At 36.2% G+C, this 25,088-nt stretch overlaps 3 protein-coding genes across 3 annotated transcripts; 1 reads left to right on the plus strand and 2 right to left on the minus strand.

The window, feature by feature from the left end:
• The first annotated feature begins 106 nt into the window (after positions 1–106).
• On the plus strand, positions 107–8,633 carry LOC130711634 (apoptosis inhibitor 5-like protein API5). The gene is made up of 17 exons (XM_057561335.1): positions 107–266; positions 401–496; positions 578–739; positions 1,390–1,489; positions 1,580–1,645; positions 3,407–3,504; positions 3,595–3,669; positions 3,791–3,940; positions 4,084–4,149; positions 4,243–4,308; positions 4,970–5,080; positions 5,736–5,825; positions 5,920–6,026; positions 7,561–7,675; positions 7,766–7,831; positions 7,933–8,030; positions 8,138–8,633. The coding sequence occupies exons 2-17, from the start codon at positions 410–412 to the stop codon at positions 8,331–8,333; spliced, it is 1,653 nt and encodes a 550-aa protein (XP_057417318.1). The 5' UTR covers positions 107–266; positions 401–409; the 3' UTR covers positions 8,334–8,633.
• A 2,488-nt stretch (positions 8,634–11,121) lies between these two features.
• Positions 11,122–16,339, minus strand: LOC130715438 (glutamate receptor 2.7-like). The gene is made up of 5 exons (XM_057565537.1): positions 15,946–16,339; positions 14,380–15,674; positions 13,567–13,873; positions 12,743–13,140; positions 11,122–11,935 (listed from the first exon to the last, which is right to left on the minus strand). Exons 1-5 carry the CDS (start codon positions 16,226–16,228, stop codon positions 11,450–11,452), a joined length of 2,769 nt encoding a protein of 922 aa, XP_057421520.1. The 5' UTR covers positions 16,229–16,339; the 3' UTR covers positions 11,122–11,449.
• A 2,146-nt stretch (positions 16,340–18,485) lies between these two features.
• On the minus strand, positions 18,486–23,560 carry LOC130715227 (glutamate receptor 2.7-like). Its single transcript, XM_057565304.1, has 5 exons — positions 23,183–23,560; positions 21,665–22,959; positions 21,070–21,376; positions 20,259–20,656; positions 18,486–19,396 (listed from the first exon to the last, which is right to left on the minus strand). The coding sequence occupies exons 1-5, from the start codon at positions 23,469–23,471 to the stop codon at positions 18,911–18,913; spliced, it is 2,775 nt and encodes a 924-aa protein (XP_057421287.1). The 5' UTR covers positions 23,472–23,560; the 3' UTR covers positions 18,486–18,910.
• Positions 23,561–25,088: the final 1,528 nt, after the last annotated feature.

Below are 25,088 nucleotides of genomic sequence, written 5' to 3' on the forward strand. Positions count from 1 at the left end.
GACATTTTTGTTGTTGGTGTTCCAGCCTTGAGGTGTTTGTTTCTTTACTTCTGTAAAAATAAAAATCCCTTGTCCAAAGTGTTGGTATATCCTCTCGTTGCTTTGGGGGCACGTTTAGAAGAAACGGCGCGTCGTACATATATAGACATCCAGATAGATAAGAGTGACAACTTACACAAAAACCCGAATAGGAACAACTTGACCTTCTTAGATCACTCACTCACTCCCAAAACTCCTCAACTCAAAACCCTTGTTCACTTCACCAGGTCAGTTATTATCTCACTCTCTCTTCTTCTTCGTTCTTCTTCTCAAATCAAAACAAAACCCTATCTATCTTCACATACATACTGATGCTGTTGTTTTCTTCGCTCTTCAACCAACTTCGCAATCTCAATTGCAGACTCTTCCGATGACTGACCCTTCCGACGAAGCTTCTTACATCGAGAAGCTCTACGAATACGGCGAGCAACTCAACACTGCCAAGGACAAGTCTCAGGTTTCTCTTCAACTCTTCCACAATCTTCAATTATTAGGGTTTTCGATTACGGTCTTCATTTTCTCTCTCTCTCTCTCGCAGAATGTCAAGGATTACCAGGGAATCATAGATGCGGCTAAGACCAGTGTTAAGGCCAAGCAGCTTGCTGCACAGCTCATTCCCAAGTTCTACAAGTTCTTCCCTGACCTCTCTGGTCCTGCACTTGACACACATCTTGATTTGGTTGAGGCTGAAGAACTTGGGGTTTGTGTTTTTGCTGCTTAATCTGCACCATGTCTTGTATAATTTCTACTTGTGTATTCTCAAGGTTGCTATATATTACACAATTTCCCTAAAAACTTACCTAAATTCAATATGTTTCACGTTTAAACTAAAAATAAAGAACCAACGAACCCGGTGACTTTCTGGCCTGGCTGATTTTCTGGCCTGCCCAGTTTGGTTTTAGAAACATTAGTCTGAATAAAAACAATGGCTAATTTTCTTGCCTGTCCAGTTTAGTTTTTAAAACATTAGTCTGTATTAGTGTATAGTTATTAGTTAGATACTCTTAATGATGACTCATCAGTGTTATCAAATCGCGATCGCGGACCATCGCGGTGAGCCAAAAATCCGCTATTTCGGCCGCTATTTGGCGGCGAATAGCGGCGTCGCGATTAGCCAAAAATCCGCTACGCTGCCGCTATAGCCGCTATTTGATAACACTGTGACTCATTAATAATCTGAATAAAAGCAATGCTATTGATAATATCAGATTAAACAGAACATGGTGAATGGGAAAAGAAACTTTTATATTGATGTATTTTGTTTGTTGTGTTTTCTCTGTAGATTATTAGTGAATTCCGTATACGCTGGGGTTGTTTCCACTCTTTGATGTTTTTTCAATTGCTGTGCAGGTCCGGGTGCAAGCAATCAGAGGTCTGCCTCTTTTCTGCAAGGATACACCTGAAAATATTGGGAAAATGGTTGATATTCTAGTGCAAATTCTTGGGTCTGGTAAGTTGTGGTCTTTGAAAATTTTTCATTCTTGTGAATTTGGCCATGATTATGATCCTGATATTTTCTTTTATGTTTTGACTCTTTTAGAGGAATTTGTGGAACGTGATGCTGTGCATAAGGCTCTGATGTCTCTGCTGAGGCAGGACGTGAAAGGTAATATTGTCTTTACATAAGTAAAAATAACTGAGTATATTTTGGTTGTTAAATAGTGTAATTTTTGTCAAGGACCTTCAATCTGTCAATAATAAAGCAAAAATGACTTCTTATTTTTGGTAAGGAACTAGTATGATAAATGCTGAGTTGTATGTTGGATATCTTCTGATAAAAAAATATATAACCAGTCTAACCAATGTTGTCAAATTAAGATTTTACCAAGGATCAGGAGGGCGTGGGCGTGCAAGATCGTAATTTGTAGAATTGTAAGTCAGATCATGGTTTTCATATGTATCGTGTATCTGAAGATCCTAATTTCTGAATCGTGAATCGTATCATATAATGTATCGTAAGATACAGATGCAAAAAAATGAAGTCATGAATTGAATGATAGACTGATTTATCATATTTAAAGTAATTATAGATCCAAGCCATAAGAAGAAAAATAGTTGTTGGCTACACTAAGTTCAAGAAAAGGGAGGAGGTGAGGTAGACCAAGAAAAATAACAGAGGTGAAGGTGAGGGACCAGGTGACTATGAAAAACAGAGGGGAGGGGAACTAACCGTGAAAAACAGAGGGTCAGGGGGAAAAAACTGCGCAGGTGGGTTTGTTTTAGACTTAGTTTTAGGGTTTTTAATGTATAATGTATGATAAAGACACCCAAACCTTTAGGAATCCAAAACGGCATGACTTGAGAGAACAGAACTCAGAAATAAAACTTTCCTCTTGTGCGACTGACAGAGAGATCTGTCACTGTGAGGTGTGTGCAAGGATGATGGGCAGAGAGAGTCGAGAGCGACGACTCGTTTGGGAAGAAAGAGGGCATACTATTTAGGGTGGTAAAACAGTGTTTGGGGTTTGAAAACCCTTATGTTTTTCGAGGTTTCCAAGGTTGTGAAATTCGATCCAAAAACCGGTGACTAGTTGAATTTTCCAGGTTCTGTTATTGGGCCTCTGCGACTGCATGTTTTTACTCTGACATGGAAATTCCACCAAGGAGAGATCATGCAGGCGAGTTGGGGTGAGAGGGGTGCCTGCAGAATTGCAAAATTGTGCTACTAGTGTTCAATCGTGATTTTAACAACACAAAATCTAACAGCCCACATTTGTTATCTGATGATGAACTGCATAAACATCAATTTGTGAACAGTTTTTGGCATCCCAATCTTCTTGATATCCTTCTTCTTAAGACATTGGTACATATGATTTACTCTTTCTGCAAATTTTCCCTTCATAGTTGGCATAATATTGGCCAATCTGTCATCTATTAAAACAGAAAAAAAGAAGGCCAATCTAAATCTAGTCTTATCTGCGTCTATCTAGTGGGTATAACTCTTCCATTCTGAAATACTTTTTCTTTGAAGATATTATTAGTTTTGCAATGGTTTTAGGTCTTCTTGATGTATCTAAGCTTGAATAGTTTGCGACATTTGAAATTATGTAGTTGAAGTGGTTTTTTTCTGAAGCATGTTAATTTGGTGATCAATGAGGAGCCTTCTGGAGGTTATAAAACTTAGTAACACTAGTACTTAGATAGCAAGGATAAGATTAATTGGGGAAGTCTAACAACTGTGTAAGATTGTTACATGTCAAACTAATGATGCACTTTTAGGTACTGTGGTTGTTATAGTAATGCAAAATCTTACTGGCCGTGAACACTTAATTTCTTCTAACTAATCACAATATGTGTTCCGGATTCTAGATGTTTATAACTTATGCTGCATTTTGGCTGTTTCCTTATAGTATAATTGTGAATGCAGCTTCTTTGACAGCTTTGTTTAAGCACATTGGCAGTGTTGAAGAGCCAAGCACAGATGATGTTATTCGTGAGAAAGTTATAAACTTTGTTAGAGATAAGGTGAGCAGATATGTGTTTGATTATAAATAGCCCTTTATTTGTTACATCTTTAAAAAAGAAATGAATACTGAATACTAAATATCTTTACAGGTTTTCCCTATCAAAGCTGAATTGCTGAAACCCCAAGAGGAAATGGAAAGACACATTACTGATCTCATAAAAAAGGTATCTACGTTTTGCTTTGACTCATTGTTTTTATGAGGTCAGTTGCCTATCTTATTGTTTAAATTTGTAACATAATTGGAAATTTGGAATTGACTTCTGTTGTGGTTGCGTTTTATTACAGAGTTTAGAAGATGTAACTGGTATAGAATTCCGAATGTTTATGGATTTTCTGAGGAGTTTGAGCCTATTTGGAGAAAAGGCTCCACCTGAGCGGATGCTAGAGCTGATTGGAATCATTGAAGGGCAAGCTGATTTAGATGCACAGTTCAATGTGATTACTTTTCTTCTCCTGTGAAACACACATAATATCATTATATATGTGACAAGTCTGTTTTATAAAAAAAAATCACTTAATTTTATATTTAAATGCTCTCAGGGTCTCATGTTATTTCTTTACACTATTGATTCATATAGGTTTCAGATGCTGATCACATCGAGAGGTTGATATCATGCCTTCACTTGGCACTTCCAATTCTCGTGGTAAGTACGATTTAACTGTATCTTCTGTCATATCACTTTTCTGTTTAGCTTTTCTTCAACCAATTCAATTTTGTTTTATTTTTTTTCATGCAGAAGGGTGCATCTAGCAGTAAATTTCTCAGCTACATAAACAAATATATAATACCTGTGTTTGACCAGGTAATTAGACATTTAGCTTGAAACTTTGAATTGATGGTTAGTGCGTGAGTATCTTGTGTTTTCTCATTTCCTTGGGTTTACGATTTTGTCTTCCTTTCATGCATAATTGATTTGAAGTTGTACCATCATTTATCATCTTATCAAGTTAACTTGCATGTCTTAACTAGATAACATGAAGGGTGATATTTGATATGATGATTAGGGTGACCGCAGAAGTAGGGGTCTTCTAATGCTGTAGCGTCTAGGGAGGGTCGGATATGTTCAGAACCTTTTATCCCAGAAACAAAGTCTGTTTGTTACTATAGTTCTGATCATCAGCTAACAAGGAAGTAGCTCTACTGTTTTTCCAAGGATGACCTTTTAAGGATATTGATGAATTATGTATTTAAAAAAATGCATCGAGAAGATTGTGTGGAAGCAAATTGTGAATTTTTGTCATAAGAGCTGGTTCGGAAGAAACACTTAATACGATGTTTAAAGCTGAATTTAAGTGTTATTTTATGATATTTTGACAAGTTAACTTTCCAGATCTTGAATTGGCTGGTGAATGTGGGTTTCTTATTGTTGGAACTTGGTGGAAGTTTGTTAATGATTTTCTTTGATTAAGTTCTCTTTTTTTATTACAAATCGAAAAACTCATGATGATTTTTTTCCTGGTCAGCTTCCAGGAGAACGGAAAGTAGATTTGCTCAGAAGCCTTGCTGAGTTTTCACCTTATACAACACCACAAGATTCACGCCAAATGCTTCCTTCTATTGTTCAGTTGCTGAAGGTAAACATTTGTTAATAGCATGACTGGCATATATCAATTTATTGGACATAGCAGTAGGTTTTCTGCTATGACAGAATCAAAATGTTCAATGTTGTATGCTTTGTTCTAGTTTATGTTGTTATTTGGAAGTTCTAAGCCCATTGTTAACTAGCTAAAATGGGATTTTGATGTCGCTATTATGGTTGAGTCTTGAGTTTTTTTCTGGTCACGAAGGGACTGTTAAAGATTTGATGGTTATCTATCTTGTAAGTTTAAATTCATAGATATAAACTTGTAATTTATTCATAAAATATCAGCTCTGCTCCTGCTCTTTATCTGCAGCATTATAATATTGAGTCAATGCATAAAAAAAGATTGGATTTACATAAATATGTTCTTTCAAATTTTAGTTGCTTTAATTGATCACATCAATATCAATTTCTTTTTTATGTAACTCCATTTATGTATTAAAATGCGATAAATTCAAATTTTTTAGGACTACATTTCACTGTTGATTGAATTGAATATGAAGGATGATATGATTAATTGTTGATGATAATCTTGTGAGCATTGAATAAAATTTTAATATAACTTCTCTGGGATCAATATATCAATTTATTCTGTATTTTATATAGTTCCACTTTTTTCGTTAAGCTGTTTGCTTTGCTCTCTTCAGAAATACATGACTTGGAAGAAGACTGGAGAAGAGATGAACTTTACATATGTTGAGTGCTTATTATATGCATTTCATCACCTAGCTCATAAGGTAACCCTTTGCCTCACCCGAGGAATAAGAAAATAATTTACTGTTATGTGAGTTACTTATGTGCAGCACATAATTGAACTTGGTCGTTATGTAGGTTCCTAATGCCACAAATAGTTTGTGTGGTTATAAGATTGTTACTGGCCAGCCATCTGATAGGCTTGGAGAGGACTTTTCAGAGCAATATAAAGATTTTACCGAGAGGTATTGTCTTATTCTTATAAGTTATATATAATGAACTAATGAAGTATTCACCTATTCTCTGGTTTGTATTTTTAGGACATTTTAGTTCGTAGTCACATGCAAATGAATTTATCTTTCGATTTTTTGGTTACAAATAGTTCAGTGGGAGGTTGTCCAATTCCTAGGTTAGGGCATTTCAAAAGCCTTGGTGAAGGCTTATGTTACTATTTATACATGAACAACCTATGAAGGACGACCAACGAGAATCAAACTCAATACCTTTTTAGTTTAGGGTAAACTGTTGTTAATTCATGAAGCCAAGCATAGTGAACAAACTTTTCCATACAGGGGTAAAAGCACAAAAGGGATTTCTTTTGGATAGACCTTCATAACTCATTTTCTTAGGGTGTGTATGTGAGGTTTTAGAGGAGGGAAGGGAAAGGCTTTGGGGGGAAAGGAAGGGGAGGGCAAGTGAGGGGGAAGGGAGTTAAGCCCTTCCCTTGTTTGCAAGTTTTAAGTTCCTCCAAACCCCCTTGGGTTAAGCCCTTTCCTTGTTTGCAAGTTTTAGATTCCTCTAAACCCCGCTTCCTTTCCCTCCCTTCAAAACTCAACTAACAAACACACCCTTAGTGACTAAATCAAATTATGTGGGGAGGGTGAGGGTGAGGGTGGTGAGAAGGGGTTTGAGGCTGATGTAGGAAAACATGGGGTCCAAGTGGGGCGAGGGAGAGGGTGAGGGTGAGAAGGGGTTTGAGGCTGACGTAGGAAAACATGGGGTCCAAGTGGGAGGCATAACTGGAAATCAATGACTGAAGTGGGGCCCATCGGGCGAGTGAGATGAGAATGAAAGTGAAATTGAAAGTGAGAGGAGGGATATTTTTGTAGTTATGAGACACTGTTGTGCATGGGGACTAAAAGTCCCTTGGTTCAATTGTTGGCGTTTTTGTCTTGTACTTCACCTTTTATAATTTATCATACCTCCAAGTTCTCTTTCAATTTGTCAAAAAATAAAACCCTTTCAGTTCCTACTAATTTTCCGATGCATCCATGATCCATATTCATCCTTTTCTTTTCGCTTTCTTGTTAGGTGGGAACATAGTTGATTAAACTTGACTTGATTTATGAAAATTCATGCTATTGGCTTTTCATTTTAGCACAATTAATGTTTTTTTCCTTGATAATTTTCCCCAATTCTCTGGATTTGGGTGTATCTCACTCTTCTTAATTCTTACATCTTATTTAGTTCATTATAAGTGGTAGTGTCCATTGGGTACAAAGTTAAAGCAATATCTGACAGGTTTTTAAGACATTAGAATTTGATAAGACCCGCAATGAGTCGTAGGGTATTTGGACATTTTTCTAATTAAGAGGCCTCTTGAAAAAGTGTAACTGTAAGTTATTCAGTTTGTTACAATATGGTTTGGTTTAGTAAACATCCACTTTCTACGAAGCTTTTCATTGTCATGCCATTGTTGCCCCTTTGTTATCTCTCCCTTTGGGGTTTATTAGTTTGTTATTTCTCTGGTCACATTTTTGGTTTCTTTTCTTTTCCCAGACTGAATAATGTCGAGGAGTTCACCCGGGCTACAATTAAGAAATTAACTCAAGGAATGGCTGAAAACAACAAATCTATGGCAGATGCTAAGACTGATGAAGAAAAAGAAAAAATTGTGAGTTTTATCTTGTGCTTAGTTATTTCTGGATCTTGCCTTTCTCTTGATATACTTGTATCATGCTAACATTTGTACACGGTGCTGCAGAAAACTAAGAAACAGAATGCAACGACTGGTTTGCGGACTTGCAATAACATTTTGACTATGACAAAGGTAAGACTTAAGAGGAATGCAGCCTTTTCTTGACTTCTATTTTCTCTCTATTACTTCTTTTTGAAAGCTCTATTACTTAATTGTTTGAATTTTGTGGTCAGCCATTGCACGCCAAGGTGCCTTCATTCATCGGAGATAAGAGAATCAACCTTTCCTGGAAAGAAGCAATCAAAGCTGCACCTACCACACAAACTGCTGGGTATAGTTTCTTAGTCTTTTTTTTTATCAATCATTTTCCCCCCTTTGAGAGTACCTTATCCAATCTACTCTTCTAACAATCCTTTTCTTTTTACTTCACTTCTGCAGAGCAAAACGGCCTGCTACTGCTGCCAATGGATCCAACAATATTGCCTCAAAGAAGGGCCGAGGTGCTGGTGGTTTGCAAAATCAACTTGTCAATAGAGCGCTGGATGGATTATCTGGTGGTGGGAGAGGTTTTGCCAGGGGCAGAGGCCGAGGTTGGGGTGGTCGCGGAAGAGGAAGGGGAAGAGGGTTTCGGTAACTGTTGCAGTTCTGATCAGATTTCATGAAACTGTACCAGAATACAATAGGGCTCGTTAATGTACTAATTTTTTTTATCAGAGAGGTTTTGATTACAGAGGATGATGATGGCATTTTAATTTAGTTGTACTTTATCCTGAGCTTGTTTATGTAGTAGAATGCTGAGTTATTGGTAATTTTTCAGTCCATTCGTGCAAGCATCAGAAAAGGAATTAGTTGACTCGTTTTATGCCCATTGGCATGTATGCATGTAATTTAATGACTAGTGGACTTATATCTATACCATGTCTGATTTGTAAAATGGTTCCCGCTTAAAGTAATATGAAATTAAACCGGTAGCGATATATCAAACCACGTTTAGTGATAGTTTGGAAAAATTTTGTTTCTATGTTTTTCGTTCAAACTTAGGTTGGGTTGCCTTAAAAAACTGCAGAAATAATTATTTATGACTTCTTCTTTCCCTTTTAGCACAAGTTTCATTTGGTTCACAAGAAAATAGATGGAAAGAAAATTAAGAGAAGAGGAAAAGAAACGGTGCAGTTTTATGTTTTTGGACGAAATGAGAAAATAGAAATAGAAGTAAAAATACTCTTTCCACTGGTTTGAGTAGGAAATAGAACAAGTTTCACCTGAACGGTAATGATTGGATTAGCATCATTTCACATGGAAACTTCACATAACATTGCCATGTTGAAATTTATATCTAGGCTTAAATATGTTGGAGGTCCCTCTAAAATAGGGGTCCTTTGGTTAAGGCCCCTACAAAAGATTTTGGGTGGAATAAGCCCCTAATGTGAAAATAATATATAGTGATAAACCCCTGCCGTGAGGTTCCGTTTAATTTCTGATGATTCTGCAAACGGCGCTGACGTGGTTTATATTTTGTGAAAATTATTCAATTAAAGAGGGTGCCACATAAGTAAATGAGGGTTGAAAAAAATAAAAATAAAATAAAAACCCAAGTACGTTTGGGGATTTTACTTGGGTTTTTTACTTTTGAGTTTTTATTTTTTTATTCTTTTCAACCCTAATTTACTTACGTGGCACCCTAATTATTTTCAAAAAATATAATCCACGTCAGCGCCGTTTGCAGAATCATCAAAAATTAAACGGAACCTCACGGCAGGGGCTTATCACTATATATTATTTTCACATTTGGGGCTTATTCCACCCAAAATATTTTGTAGGGGCCTTAACCAAAGGACCCCTATTTTAGAGGGACCTCCAACATATTTAAGCCTTATATCTATTTCCCTCTTCATACATATTAAAAGGTATATTAAAAGGTGACATTTAAACTTCTATGCATCAAGTAAATAGATTGATAGATTCCTTTATACAAGTGTTCATATATGTGTCAATCTTCTTAATATGTATTGACTACATACCCATTGCAGTAAACAGTATACGAGGGTCATAAAACTTTACCTCTCAAGCATGATAAGAAATCTAAGCCAGGACCTAAATACTATACTATATATACATACTTGGCTTAATCCAGCTTTTGGTCCCCAACCTTTGTCATAAATATGGCTTTAGTCCCTCGCCGGAGTAAATGTGGGGATTGATCCCCAGTTTTTGGCAAAATGATTGGCTTTGGTCCTTCCGGCCGGTTGGGTCAATGCCGGAGCTCCGCCAGCTGATGTGGCCCTTGCCACGTCAATTAATGAGTACACTGACTTTTCTTTTTCTTTTTTCATTTGAAAAAAAAATATCAATTATATCTTAATTAAATTTTTTTATGTTTATTGTTCATCTTCTTCAAACATCCTTCTATCATCTTCAAATTATTTCCAGAACATTCATCCCTCTTTCTGAAACTTAGGCTCCATGAATCAAGCACTCGTTTAAGGCTTTCTTTAATCCCAAATCAATTTTCTTTTCTTAATATATTACCAAATTTAAGCACCCCAATTCTACTCAACCATCTGAAATAAAACAAAAACACATTAGGCAGACATGAATTAGAACCCCCAAATCAATTGCATCATTACACATGAAAGAATTGAAATCGAGCAAATGAAGAAAGCAATTAATTTTCTGAAGCCCCAAATCAATTACATCATTACTCATTGAAAGTAGATCTCGTTAAACCAGAAATGTAATAGACCCATCTCCGAGAGGGTGAAGAGGAGAAAGTAAATGATGAAAGTTCTGAACTTTCTTCCTCCCCTACAACGTTAACATCTTTAGAACAAGAGAACTGCACAGAGGGGGTCAACAAAGGAGGAAGAGACTGCAGAGAGGGATTCGACCCGATTAAGGGTCTGGGGGTCAAAGGAACCAGAAATCGGGTCAAGGGAAGAACAGAGAGGGAAAGAAACTTTGCCGGAAAACAGTGGAGGCCATTGCCATCGTTCCCGGCAAGCCACCATCGCCATTTTCTTCTCTGCTTTTTTGGCGAACTCAACCACCAAGCACCACCTCTGATACTCAAAGTCAGATCAAGGAAAAAGGAGTTTTTTCCCCCTTGCATGTCGTTTTTAGGTTGTCTCTCTCCAAATCCCAGCTCTCTCTTCTCCATTTCCAGAACGGAGGAGTCACCACCCCCAATCCCACCAAACCGCCCACCCCAGAAACCCCAATCTAGAGAAATCAGAAAACAGAAACCCTAACCTAAAACCCCCACTCCAGAGATTTTCAATTGATCTGAGTGTGAAAAAAGAAGATGTATAGTGAAGTTGATGGAGAATGATGATGAGATTCATAAAGGGCTTGGTTGGGGTGGAGGTTGAAGAAGATGGTGATGAAGCTGAAGATTAGGATTTCTTTTATTTAATTAAATGAAATGATTTAATTAAGGGTTTTCATTATGGGTTTTTTTAATTTAAATGAAAAAGAAAAAAATAGCCACGTGGACTCATTAATTGACGTGGCAAGGGCCACATCAGCTGGCGGAACTCCGGCGTTGACCCAACCGGCCGGAAGGACCAAAGCCAATCATTTTGCCAAAAATTGGGGATCAATCCCCACCTTTACTCCAGCGAGGGACTAAAGTCATATTTATGACAAAGGCTGGGACCAAAAACTGGATTAAGCCTACATACTTCCTACCTTAAGTTACCCTCCTATATCTTAATGTTGGCTATATTTCCTAGTTGATCAAGTATTTGCCATTTACATCGAAGACACTGTTATGATTTCTGGTAATTGAAGAGCCATTACAGCATGCTGAAGCTCAGGAGGTGTATCAGGTGTAATCACACTATCCCATCTGGAAGAACAATCAGTAACATCTTCATGTGCCCTAACTGCATTATTATGCTTCATTCCGTAAACATGCTTAGTTAACCTAACCATCCTTTTCCACTTGCTCTCGCCATTGCCTTGGTGTGCCTCATCATCATGGGGTGATTTTCTAGATTTTAGATAATGGATGGTGAAAATTAGAAAACAAATAGTGGAAGTGCCACCAGAAATCACATACAGAACCCAGAAACTTTCAAGCTTCAGACTTTCTGTGCTATTGGAGTTTCCATTTTTGAAGCACTCTCCTGAGGGATTCAACCATTTCTCTTCTAAGCTCTTCATTTCTCCCTGCTCCAATAGCTTCAATATAGCTACAGAAACATCTCTGGCCAGGGGGGAGCCTTTCTGGAACATCTGCATCATGGGGTTGATCAGAAACTTTTGGAGACAGATTAATTATGCATAAGATAGAACTACTGTCTTTGGGTAAACTTAATTAAGCGCTAATTGTATAAGTAAATTTGAAAAAAACATTGAAATAAGCTCAAAACATGTTATAAGTTGGTATAAGTGCTTAAACATAAGCTAATTTGAGCAGCTTATAAATTTAAACTCAACTGTTTATAGGCAAATCCGTAGGTCAAACTATTTACATAAACTCTCACAAAAACTTGCATAAACACTTATAGTCTTATGCTATTAGATAAACTCAAATAAACTCTTCCAAATGGAGAGAGTGACATACAAAACTAGAGTCTTTAGAGCTTTTCCTTTGTAGCTAGAGTTTTAGGATATGTTATAGAAGTGCTTAAATATGTTTTCGGTCCAAGCATTATCAGAAACAATTGGTTTTAATCTCTCTTTGTTACTTTATTTGACTTAGTCCTTGTGTATTCAAAATAGTCATGAGAGGACCATTATCTATAGGAAAAGACAATTCGAGGATATTTTTTTAGTAAATTTCAGTTCTCAAAATTGTTTTTTCTTCTTTAGTTGTCGGTCCTTTAAGCGATTAAAACATGTCTATTTTATTAATTTTATAAATACAAAGACCGAAGTCAAACAAAAAATAAAGAAGGACTAAAACCAATAATTTCCAATTATGCAGGGGCCAAAATCATATTGAAGTCTTATAGAAATGACTTTTGGTTTGTTGCCTAATAGAAAATAATAAGTTCAGTATATAATCTTAGTTTGTAGAAGAATTATAATGTCACTTACAAATCCCAGTCCTCCAAATCTGATGGTTGGTGTGGAGGCAGAGTACCCTTTGCAGTATTTACTGATGTATACTTTTTCATAAGGGAGTTCAAGAAAAGCAGCTGCTATAGAAGAGTTTTGGAATGCACTGACATAATTGTATTCATTACTGATATTCATGATGTTTTCTGGCTTGAATCTTTCAACATTCTGAAGGTATGTCCTGACAAATGAATCTCCATCACAACCAATTTTCATGTTGTTCTTCTTCAGCCACTCAATGCTTGTCACATTTGGTTGCAGTTGTTGAACTGTGAGCATTGAAGAAAGACTAGCAGTGTAGCTTGAGTTAAGAATCAGAACTAGAAAGAGCCATGACACCATCACTAGACGAGTTAAGTTGGAATACATTTTCTCCCCTGCAACATGAAACCATTGGCATCAGTTTAGGGTGCGTTTAGGTAAACAGGTTTTTTTTTTTACGGTGGTAAACAAGTTAATTAAGCACTTATAGCAATAAGCGCTTATCGCATAAGCTCTTACTCGTAAGCTAATTTGATAATTTTATTGAAATAAGCTCAAAATAGGTTGTAGTTAGATATAACCGCTTATCCATAAGCTAATCTGAGCAGCTTATGAAAATAAGCTCAAAACAGCTTATAGGCAGGTCATAAGCTGTTTTCATAAACTTCCATGAAGACTTGTATAGGCGCTTATACAATAAGATAAGTTCAAATAAGATTGAAAATCAGGATTTTTTTTCCTCAAGATGTTTTCCTCTTCTACTTGTTTCCATTACTATAGCTGATAAATGTTGTTAATTGAAAAATGAGATTGATACTCACTATGAGCAAGGAATAGCGAGGAGAAAGTGAACAAAAGAGCAGTGCTGAGCTGGCTCTTCCAATTGCCATGAAACTCTGGATTGTGTCCCCTCTCCAGGAACCACACTACAAACATTGTGTAAATCATGATGGCACCAGTTACAGCCCACATTTGCCAGGTGAAGGGCTTCAAAAACATCAATGCAGATTCTTGGGATTTTCCTTTTACTATCATTGACAATCCTGATTCTGCATATGGCACAGTAAAATCTACATATTGCATTCTCTCTGCCAGTATGGTCATGTCGCCAACTACAGCATCATAAGTCTTCCATCATAACCAAAGAGGGAAAAAGAATCAAGATGAGTAAATCACACAAAGAGGGAAAAAGGTCTGTATCAAAAGATCAAAATGCAGGAGTCAACTTTAGGTTTTATCTCTATGCTAGTATTTTTTTTATTCATTACGGGGCTAACGCCAAAGCTAAGGAATGTCACCCATCTCTATGCTAGTATATGAGAATGAGACACTAGTATTCAAGATAATGAGGTATCTTATTAACGAATTCAGGTCCCATGCAGTCAGGGATACCCTGCATTCACACAGTCTGAGTCGTCCGATCAAAGATCGGCCGGTTCATATATTTCATCAAAGATCTGATAGTCTACCGAACTTTATGGAACGACTTAATTGCATGACTGCATGAATGTAGGATTCTTGAACTGCAGGGAATCCATTTTCCTTATTAATGCGAGTGTGGACTGTGGATATGCTGGCCCACCAAACACCTTCAAATTATAGCAAAATCTAAAGTAAAATGAGTAAGTTGTTACCTTATTATAAACAAGCTGCACCAGATCAGGATAGGTCCCATTGATGGGATGATATTCATATGGAAGATCATAATCCAAAAGTCCCAACACCTTCTCAAAAATTTCAATGCAGAATCCAGTATACTTATATGGGTTTTGGTTATAATCAACCTTGACAAACTTTGCAAATGCGGTTCTTCCAGGGACTGCAATTATTATTGGATTTTGTTTAGTAGGAAGATTCCAGCCTTTTGGAATTCTAAGGGATTTTCCAGGCCAAATCACTGCAGCACTTAAACTTTCTGTATTCCTGAAAGCACTTTTTCTACCTTGTTGAGTAGGGAGGCTAGTGGTGAATCCACTTTCTAGAGTCCAGAAGTCTAATTCTCTGTAATTCCTCCCATACACATTTACAATCCTTAAGGTAGGATTCTGCAAGAGCTGAAGTGCTTCAAATTGAATTTCTCCAGTTAAACCAAGAAAATTGCTAGACAGTATTTCTCCAAGTAAAGTCTTTCTACTCCCTCTACCATTGTCTCTGGCCATTCTTTGTACTGCTTGTGCAACAACTTCAATGCTATCATATGCTTGTAGAGCATAAAATCCTGGGTTGCTGTTATCTTCCTCAGGATTCTTGGTGCGAAAAGTTCTCCGAAACTTAGCCTCAAAGTCTTGATACTCACTGCTATTTTCAGAATAGTAGGTCTTGATTCCTAAAGCTCCTTCCATGTAGGAAATAGAAGACTTATTGACTGAGTCCAGCAAATTAGTTACCCTCTCTGGGATTATCCAAGCTGATTCTCTATCCACAAGTCCCATTTGTGAGGCTTCTCTGAACAAATTAATCACCAATTCAAATGAGGATTGCAGAACAACAAATACCCGAGATTGAGTATTTTCAATTATCTTAAGCATCTCGTCACGAATAAATTCTTTAGGATTAGGAAGATCAGTAGGTGTAGGTAGAGCTAAACGGTACTCAATTGTTGAACCAACATCTTGAAGAGCCTCAGATAAAAGTGCTAGCATCCCAGAACCTCCACCAGAGGCATCATCTTCATAAATAGCTACTACACTATGCCAATTATAAGCATGCACAAGATCTGCAACGCTTTTTACATATGCAGTGCAATTGTTGGCCATTCTAACAAGAAAAGGCCAGCGAATTGGCATCAATGGTGGGGTAATTGTAGGTGCTGCAAAGGATATAACAGGAAGTCGAGATTCGCGGAATGATTCAGCCACTGAAGATGCTTCTACCCATGTGTTCATCCCTACAATCACTTGCACCTTCTGACTTCTAATCATGTCTTCAGCTGCAGTAAATAGGCTCAGGTTCATCAATTATGCATACAACTATTATCATGTTTCATGTTTGGATTCATAGGAGAAAACTACGTGAGCCAAAATCAATGGTGAAACAGCGTGAGCCAAAATCAATGGTGAATAGAAGCAACTTACTTGCCTTAGGTTTTGCTTCTAACCACCATGATTTTAGCTCCACTGTGGTTTTTTATCGTATATCCACACATGCACTAAGTTAAGCCAAAAAGAATAACAAAAGCAAATACTTGTTATATTACTAACCAAGAGAAGTGGCTCTCAAGGGATCTTTGGTGGGTTCCTGAAAATAGAGAGCTAGCTTGTTGGTCTTTGAAGTGTTATTGTAACTTTGAGCTGCAATTTCCATGGCTACTTGCTGTTCTTTCCCAACACGAGTGTTCACATCAATGATCACACCAATGGGTATCACTTTGTTGTCTCCATTTGCAGCCTCAGCTGTGTAGCCATTGATTAGAACAAAGAATGTAAATGAATAAGAAAGCCATATTGTTGCAAGCTCTTGAGGTCTAGTGAATGGGATATGCATTTTGCTTCAGTTTCTGTAGCTGATGAGGTATGAGCATCTGTTAGAAGATTTGTGTATTATAGACAGGTTTTCTATGGCACAGTTTCATGCAATGATGTATATATGAATAATTTTTTATGAAAATGTTTTACTAGAGAATATATATAGTGCTGGATACCAAGGATTCTGGTGGAGGTAGGGAACTTGGTTTTTTATTTGGTCAATTATGAATGTCTTGACTCCCACACTTAAAGACAAATAAGTTAGACAAGGCTGTGAACACGAAAGTATCTGTCTTGCATCCCACTAATAGAAAGTTTGAAACAGTTAGCCATAGATGATTCAGGAATTTGAGCATATTATTAGAATTTAGGTTAGGCTTAACTCTAATTATAATTCTAAATTGGTATTAGAGTCAGGGTGTGAGAGAATGTGTTGAGGGGTTAGATTGACTAGATTGACTAGAGATATAGTCAAAATAGTCTATATAAAAGGTAGAGCAACGCTCACCCTTAAACTAATTTTTGAGGTAGTTAGAGCTAATCTGAATTTTAATATTACAAAAATGAATTTTGAAAATTACTATGAACCTTCCTAGATTGTTTGAAGGCTAACTGTAAATTGTTATAAACCTTCAGAGACAGGAGACTTTGAATGCAAAGTTGGACATGGTCAAATTAATGGCACTATGGCATCTAAAGACAACTCTTAACTCTATTAGACTGTACAGATTATTGTTGAGCATTTCAAAATTTGACATAGAACAGTTCAAAATTACATTAATAAAAGGAAAAAAAAGGAGAGCAATAAACATCAGATTTCTTAGAATGATGGAATCACATGGTAATCGTCAGCTGATTAAAACATACTTGTTACCCGGATCCCATAATTTAGACATTTCTTAAACTATACTCAATTTCAGTTTCACTAACAGTTTATCATTACTAATACTAATTCTATCTGCTGACCAAACTTAACTCCCAAAGTTGCAGCTAAAGAAAAGGACACTGCAAACACTTTCAAATATTATCATATAACCCAAACTAAAGTTGTGTATGCTCCAAGTATCCTTTATGGTTTGTAATTTAAATATTCAGTTTGAATCGGTCTAACAATGTTGACATTGCTGGAAGTCAACAACAAAAATGCTGGAATAAAAAGGCTAACGTTACACAATGCAACACTGGATAGAGTACACGCGGTTTTGAAACTACAAACGCCCAACTGTTACGGTACCAATGTTGCCACTTTACTATGAAATATTACTTTTATGAGAGTTGAAACAAATGTGATCTTTTTATTTAGTTAGAACTAGCTCTACTATTTTCCTGCTGTACCAAGAAAAAGAATCTAACTCTAAGTTAGTTTAGAAGTGATGATAGTCAAATTCAAAAAAAAAAAAAAAAAGAAGTGATGATAGTCTTCCCTTATATAAAAGTTATTTTTGTTCATGTTTCATAATTAATGTAAACATGAGATTTCCCAACACACTCATTAAATTATAACTAGACATCTGAAACATGAAATTTATAGGAATAAATATTGTGAGCTAGGTTGCACGGATACGAGTACGGTACCGGGTGCGGGTACGGGGTACGACAATTTTATAAAATCCTGGGTACAGGTACGCTAGTATATATGTATATTTTTTAATATATATATATATAAATATATATATTGAAATATATATATAAAATATAGAAAAAGTATAAACTAAAATAATATATATCATAATATTAATCCAAAGCAAAATATGAAGTGAAACATTGTAACATTGAACCACTAATGTGTATTAAGATAAGCTTTCATTATGAAACGAAAGTTATAATCTAAAAGTACCCAAAAGAGTACCAAAAACGCACCCAGAAAGTAGTCATATATATATTTTTTTGTTTGAAATCATTTTGGGTACGTATGTCGCGTACCGGTATCGAGTACGTACCCGTACTTACTTCGCTATTTTTGAAGTACCGTGCTTCCTAGATTGTGAGTGATCATATATATGCAATTTCCAATAAACGATTTCCGATAAACTTTTCTACATGTACACTTTGTTTGGTAGGATAGAAAGAGATAGAGAAGAGATAGTAGAGAAGAGAGAAGTTGAGTAGAGAGAAATATGTGAGAAATAATGTAAAGAGAAAGAGAAGAGAGAAAGAATGATGTGGAATCTCTCTCCTCTAGTTTGGTTGAATAGAGAGTGAGAAGAGAGAGAGTTAATTTTGTATGAAATGACATTTTTACCTTAAAATATATATTATAATTTATAAACATAAACTACATTTTTTTTATAGGGATAACCTAGTAAATTCATAAAACACATCTGCAATCACTCTCTATCTCTCTTTCTTTTGAGGAGAGGTTAAAAAGCAATGGGACCCACCAAAAAGTTCTCTCTTCCCCCCTTTGAGACATACCAAACACGATATCTCTCTCTCTTCATTCTCTACTCTAACAAACACACCGATAATGTCTTTTTTCTTCTTCTTTTTTTGATGCTCAACTACAAAGAGAAAAGAAAAAAAACAGGAAAAGAAAAGAGAACCCCCTACTGCCTAACAGTTACATAACCCAAAGAATCCGCTACAAGAAGATGCTTCATTCCAGGTGGGGTATCTTGGAGAAGAAGGTAATTCTGATCCTAAGTTACCCTCCTATATCTTAATGTTGGCTATATTTCCTAGTTGATCAAGTATTTGCCATTTACATCGAAGACACTGTTATGATTTCTGGTAATTGAAGAGCCATTACAGCATGCTGAAGCTCAGGAGGTGTATCAGGTGTAATCACACTATCCCATCTGGAAGAACAATCAGTAACATCTTCATGTGCCCTAACTGCATTATTATGCTTCATTCTGTAAACATGCTTAGTTAACCTAACCATCCTTTTCCACTTGCTCTCGCCATTGCCTTGGTGTGCCTCATCATCATGGGGTGATTTTCTAGATTTTAGATAATGGATGGTGAAAATTAGAAAACAAATAGTGGAAGTGCCACCAGAAATCACATACAGAACCCAGAAACTTTCAAGCTTCAGACTTTCTGTGCTATTGGAGTTTCCATTTTTGAAGCACTCTCCCGAGGGATTCAACCATTTCTCTTCTAAGCTCTTCATTTCTCCCTGCTCCATTAGCTTCAACATAGCTACAGAAACATCTCTGGCCAGGGGGGAGCCTTTCTGGAACACCTGCATCATGGGGTTGATCAGAAACTTTTGGAGACATATTTATTGAGCAAAAAATAGAATTACGGTCTTTGGGTAAACAACTTAATTAAGCGCTAATTGTATAAACGTAAGCTAATTTGAAAAAATTATTAAATAAGCTCAAAACAAGTATAAGTTTAAGCATAAAAAAAAACAAGTATAAGTTTGTATAAGCGCTTAAACATAAGCTAATTCAAGCAACTTATGAAATTAAACTCAAAACTGTTTATAGGCAAGTCCGTAGATCATAAACTATTTACATAAATTCTTCACATAAACTTTTTAAGCACTTATAGCCTTATGATATAAGATAATCTCAAATAAACTCTTTCAAATGAGACTAGAGAGAGTGACCTACAAAACTAGAGTCTTTAGAGGTTTTCCTATATCGCCAGAGTTTTAGGATGTTATACAACTAATACAAGTGCTTAAATATGTTTTTGTCCAAGCATTATCAGAAATAATTGGTTTAAATCTCTCTTTGTACTTTCTTTGACTTTAGTCCTTATATATTCAAAATAGTCATGTTTTAGTCTCATAGACCATCATTATCTGTAGAAAAAGACAATTCGAGGATAATTTTTTAGTAAATTTCAGTTCTCAAAATTGTTTTTTTCTTTTCTTTCCATATCGATCCTTTCAGCGATTAAAACATTTCTGTTATTAATACAAAGACCGAGGTCAAACAAAAAATAAAGAAGAACTAAAACCAATAATTTCTGATTATGGAGGGGGCAAAAACATATTTAAGTCTTATAGAAATGACTTTTGGTCTGTTGCCTAGTAGAAAATAATAAGTTCAGCTTATAATCTTAGTTTGTAGAAGAATTATAATGTCACTTACAAATCCCAGTCCTCCAAATCTGGTGGTTGGTGTGGAGGCAGAGTAACCTTTGCAGTATTTACTGATGTATACTTTTTCATAAGGGAGTTCAAGAAAAGCAGCTGCAATAGTAGAGTTTTGGAATGCACTGACATAATTGTCATCACTACTGATATTAATGATGTTCTCTGGCTTGAATTTTTCAACATTCTGAAGGTATGCCCTGACAAATGAATCCCCATCACAACCAATTTTCATGTTGTTCTTCTTCAGCCACTCAATGCTAGTCACATTTGGTTGCAGTTGTTGAACTGTGAGCATTGAAGAAAGACTAGCAGTATAGCTTGAGTTAAGAATCAGAACAAGAAAGAGCCATGACACCATCACTAGACGAGTTAAGTTGGAGTACATTTTCTCCCCTGCAACATGAAACCATTGGCATCAGTTTAGGGTGCATTTGGGTAAACAGGTTAATTAAGCACTTATAGCAATAACCGTACTGCATAAGCGCTTAAGTGCTTATTCGTAACTCGTAAGCTAATTTGATAAGCTTATTGGAATAAGCTCAAAATAGGTTATGGGTAGTTATAACTGCTTAGCCATAACCTAATCTGAACAACTTATGAAAATAAACTCAAAAGAACTTATAAGCAGGTCATAAACTGTTTTCATAAACTCTCATAAACACTTGCATAGGAGCTTATGCTATAAGATAAGCTCAAATAAGGTTACAAATCAGGGATTTTTTCCCTCATGAGGTTTACCTCTTCTACTTGTTTCCATTACTATAGCTGATAAATGTTGTTAATTGAAAAATGAGATTGATACTCACTGTGAGCAAGGAAAAGCGAGGAGAAAGTGAACAAAAGAGCAGTGCTGAACTGGCTCTTCCAGTTGCCATGAAACTCTGGATTGTGTTCCCTCTCCAGGAACCACACTACAAACATTGTGTAAATCATGATGGCACCAGTTACAGCCCACAATTGCCAGGTGAAGGGCTTCAAAAACATCAATGCAGATTCTTGGGATTTTTCTTTTACTATCATTGACAATCCTGATTCTGCAAATGGCACACTAAAATCTACATATTGCAGTCTCTTTGCCAGTATGGTCACGTCGCCAACAACAGCCTCATAAGTCTTCAATCATAACCAAAAACGGAAAAGGGATCAAAGTGAGTAAATCACACAAAGGAGGAAAAAACTTTGTACCAAAAGATCAAATTTAAGGAGTCAACTTTAGGTCTTATCACTATGCTAGAGGTAGGGGACATAAGGGTCTGGGAGGGTAAAGGTTGAAGGGTCCAGGGTTCAAACAATGAGGATGACAAATTTACTAACATTTTTTTTTTGATAGGCGACTAATTTACTAACATTTGTCTATGAAAAAAATGAGTAAAATCTAAAGTAAAATGAGTAAGTTGTTACCTTATTATAAACAAGCTGCACCAGATCAGGATAGGTCCCATTGATGGGATAATATTCATATGGCAGATCATAATCCAAAAGTCCCAACACCTTCTCAAAAATTTTAATGCAGAATCCAGTATACTTATATGGGTTTTGGTTATAATCAACCTTGACAAACTTCGAAAATTGGGTTCTTCCAGGGACTGCAATTTTCATTGGATTTTGTTTAGTAGGAAGATTCCAGCCTTTTGGAATTCTAAGGGATTTTCCAGGCCAAATCACTGCAGCACTTAAACTTTCTGTATTCCTGAAAGCACTTTTTCTACCTTGTTGAGTAGGGAGGCTAGTGGTGAATCCACTTTCTAGAGTCCAGAAGTCTAATTCTCTGTAATTCCTCCCATACACATTTACAATCCTTAAGGTAGGATTCTGCAAGAGCTGAAGTGCTTCAAATTGAATTTCTCCAGTTAAACCAAGAAAATTGCTAGACAGTATTTCTCCAAGTAAAGTCTTTCTACCCCCTCTGCCATTGTCTCTGGCCATTCTTTCTACTGCTTGTGCAACAACTTTAATGCTATCATATGCTTGTAGAGCATAAAATCCTGGGTTGCTGTTATCTTCCTCAGGATTCTTGGCGCGAAAAGTTCTTCGAAACTTAGCCTCAAAGTCTTGATACTCACTGCTATTTTCAGAATAGTAGGTCTTGATTCCTAAAGCTCCTTCCAAGTAGGAAATAGAAGACTTATTGACAGAGTCCAGCAAATTAGTTACCCTCTCTGGGATTATCCAAGCTGATTCTCTATCCATAAGTCCCATTTGTGAGGCTTCTCTGAACAAATGAATCGCCAAATCTAATGAGGATTGCAGAACAATGAATACCCGAGATTGCGTATTTTCAATTATCTTCAACATCTCTTCGCGAATAAATTCTTTAGGATTAGGAAGATCAGTAGGTGAAGGTAGAGCTAAACGGTACTCAATTGTTGAACCAACATCTTGAAGGGCCTCAGATAAAAGTGCTAGCATCCCAGAACCTCCACCAAAGGCATCATCTTCATAAATAGCTACTACACTATGCCAATTATAAGCATGCACAAGATCTGCAACGCTTTTTACATATGCAGTGCAATTGTTGGCCATTCTAACAAGAAAAGGCCAGCGAATCGCCATCAATGGTGGGGTAATTGTAGGTGCTGCAAAGGATATAACAGGAAGTCGAGATTCGCGGAATGATTCAGCCACTGAAGCTGCTTCTACCCATGTGTTCATCCCTACAATCACTTGCACCTTCTGACTTTTAATCATGTCTTCAGCTGCAATAAATAGGCTCAGGTTCATCAATTATGTATCTAACTAATTGCATGTTTCATGTTTGGGTACGTACACAGTAAAAAACGGTGAGCCAAAATCAATTGTAAATAGAAGCAACTTGCCTTAGCTTTTGATTCTACCCGCCATGATTTTGGCTTTACTGTGATTTTTTACTAAGTTGAGCTACAAAGGATAAAAAATGCAAATACTTGATATATTACTAACCTTGAGAAGTGGCTCTCATGGGATCCTTGGTGGGTTCCTGAAAATAGAGAGCTAGCTTGTTGGTCTTTGAAGTGTTATTGTAACTTTGAGCTGCAATTTCCATGGCTACTTGCTGTTCTTTCCCGACACCAGTGTTCACATCAATGATTACACCAATGGGTATAACTTTGATGTCTCCATTTGCAGGCTCAGCTGTGTAGCCATTGATTAGAACAAAGAAGGTGAATGAATAAGAAAGCCAAAGCCAAATTGTTGCAAGCTCTTGAGGTCTAGTGAATGGGATATGCATTTTGCTTCAATTTCTGTAGCTGATGAGGTATGAGCATCTATTAGAAGATTTGTGTATTACATAGGCTTTCTATAGCACTGTTTCATGCAAAGGACGTATATGAATAAATTTTTATGAAGCTTGACTAGAGAATATATATAGTGCTGGATACCAAGGTTTCTGGTGGAGGGAGGAACTTGATATTTTATTTGGTCAATTATGAATGTCTTGGCTCCCACACTTAAAGACAAATAAGTTAGACAAGGCTGTGAAAACGAAAGTGTCTGTCTTGCAACCCACTAATAGTAAGTTTGAAACAGTTAGCCAATCTAGATAATTCAGGAATTTGAGCATATTTTTGGAATTTGGGTTAGGCTTAACTCTAATTATAAATTTAAAGTGGTATTAGAGTTAGGGTGTGAGAGAATGTGTTGAGGAGTGTTAGATACTTAGATTGACTAGATTGACTAGAGATATAGCCAAAATAGTCTATATAAAGGGTAGAGCAACGCTCACCCTTAAACTAATTTTTGAGGTAAAGTTAGAGCTATTCCGAATTTTAATATTGCAAAAATGAATTTTGAAAATTACTATGAACCTTCCTAGATTGTTTGAAGGCTAACTGTAAATTGCTATGAACCTTCAGAGACAGGAGACTTTGAATGCTAAGTTGGACATGGCCAAATTAAATGGGACTATGGGATCTAAGGACCACTCTTAACTTTATTAGACTGTAGAGATTATTGTTGAGCATTTCAAAATTTGACATAGACCAGTTCAAAATTACATTAATAAAAGAAAAAAAAGGAGACTATTATCTAAACGTCAGATTTCTTAAAATGATGGAATCCCATGGTAATCGTCAGCTGATTAAAACATATATAGTTCTAACTTCTAACCCTGATATCATATTTGGAGACATTTCTTAAACTATACTCAATTAGTATCATTAACAGTTTATCATTATTAATATCTGGTTACCAAACTTAATTCTATCTGGTTACCAAACTTAGTTCCCAAAGTTGCAGCTAAAGGGAAGGACACTGCAGACACTTTCAAATATCATCATATAACCCAAACTAAAGTTGTGTATGCTCCAAGTATCCCTTTATGATTTGTAATTTAGACATTCAGTTTGAAGTGATGATAGTCTTTCCCTGTATAAAAGTTATGTTGATCATATTTTTATCAGCGTAAATGTGAGATTTCCCAACACACCCCCACGCTTAGAATTGGATATCTGAATATCTGGAACATGAAATTGATAAAAATGAACATCTGCGAGTAACTCATATATAAGCGATCTTCGATAAACAAACGATTAATTAGGATAAACTTTTGAACATGTAATGTCTAATATGAGTACTTAAAAAATGACTCATCATATATCACCAAGTAGTTGAGGTTATTTTGGGGTTTTTGCACTCATTAACAGTATCCTAAATTCTAGATGCTAAAATTTAAATGAGTAATGATATATACACACCTCATTTTTTAAACACTTTATTTCCACCTTTTTTTATTTTGAGTAAAATACACTCACCCCCCTCAAGGTTTGTGAGAATAACACTTAACTCCATTTTTATCCAAAATATACACTCCACCCCAATAATAATCTCATAATTACACTTAGCTCAA

This window comes from Lotus japonicus, chromosome 4 (genome assembly GCF_012489685.1).
Source record: "Lotus japonicus ecotype B-129 chromosome 4, LjGifu_v1.2".
Lineage (NCBI taxonomy): Eukaryota > Viridiplantae > Streptophyta > Magnoliopsida > Fabales > Fabaceae > Lotus > Lotus japonicus.

Excerpts from the sequence above, each read along its gene's own strand:
- LOC130715438 (XM_057565537.1), bottom strand. The coding sequence starts at position 16,228 with ATGCATATCCCATTCACTAGACCTCAAGAGCTTGCAACAATATGGCTT. Across the intron at positions 15,675-15,945 it reads CTTGAGAGCCACTTCTCTTG|CTGAAGACATGATTAGAAGT; the intron begins GTTAGTAATATA and ends TATTTACTGCAG. Across the intron at positions 13,874-14,379 it reads TGCAGCTTGTTTATAATAAG|ACTTATGATGCTGTAGTTGG; the intron begins GTAACAACTTAC and ends TTATGATGGAAG.
- LOC130711634 (XM_057561335.1), top strand. The coding sequence starts at position 410 with ATGACTGACCCTTCCGACGAAGCTTCTTACATCGAGAAGCTCTACGAA. Across the intron at positions 3,670-3,790 it reads TTACTGATCTCATAAAAAAG|AGTTTAGAAGATGTAACTGG; the intron begins GTATCTACGTTT and ends GTTTTATTACAG. Across the intron at positions 7,676-7,765 it reads ATGAAGAAAAAGAAAAAATT|AAAACTAAGAAACAGAATGC; the intron begins GTGAGTTTTATC and ends ACGGTGCTGCAG.
- LOC130715227 (XM_057565304.1), bottom strand. The coding sequence starts at position 23,471 with ATGCATATCCCATTCACTAGACCTCAAGAGCTTGCAACAATTTGGCTT. Across the intron at positions 21,377-21,664 it reads TGCAGCTTGTTTATAATAAG|ACTTATGAGGCTGTTGTTGG; the intron begins GTAACAACTTAC and ends TTATGATTGAAG. Across the intron at positions 20,657-21,069 it reads CTCGCTTTTCCTTGCTCACA|GGGAGAAAATGTACTCCAAC; the intron begins GTGAGTATCAAT and ends TTCATGTTGCAG.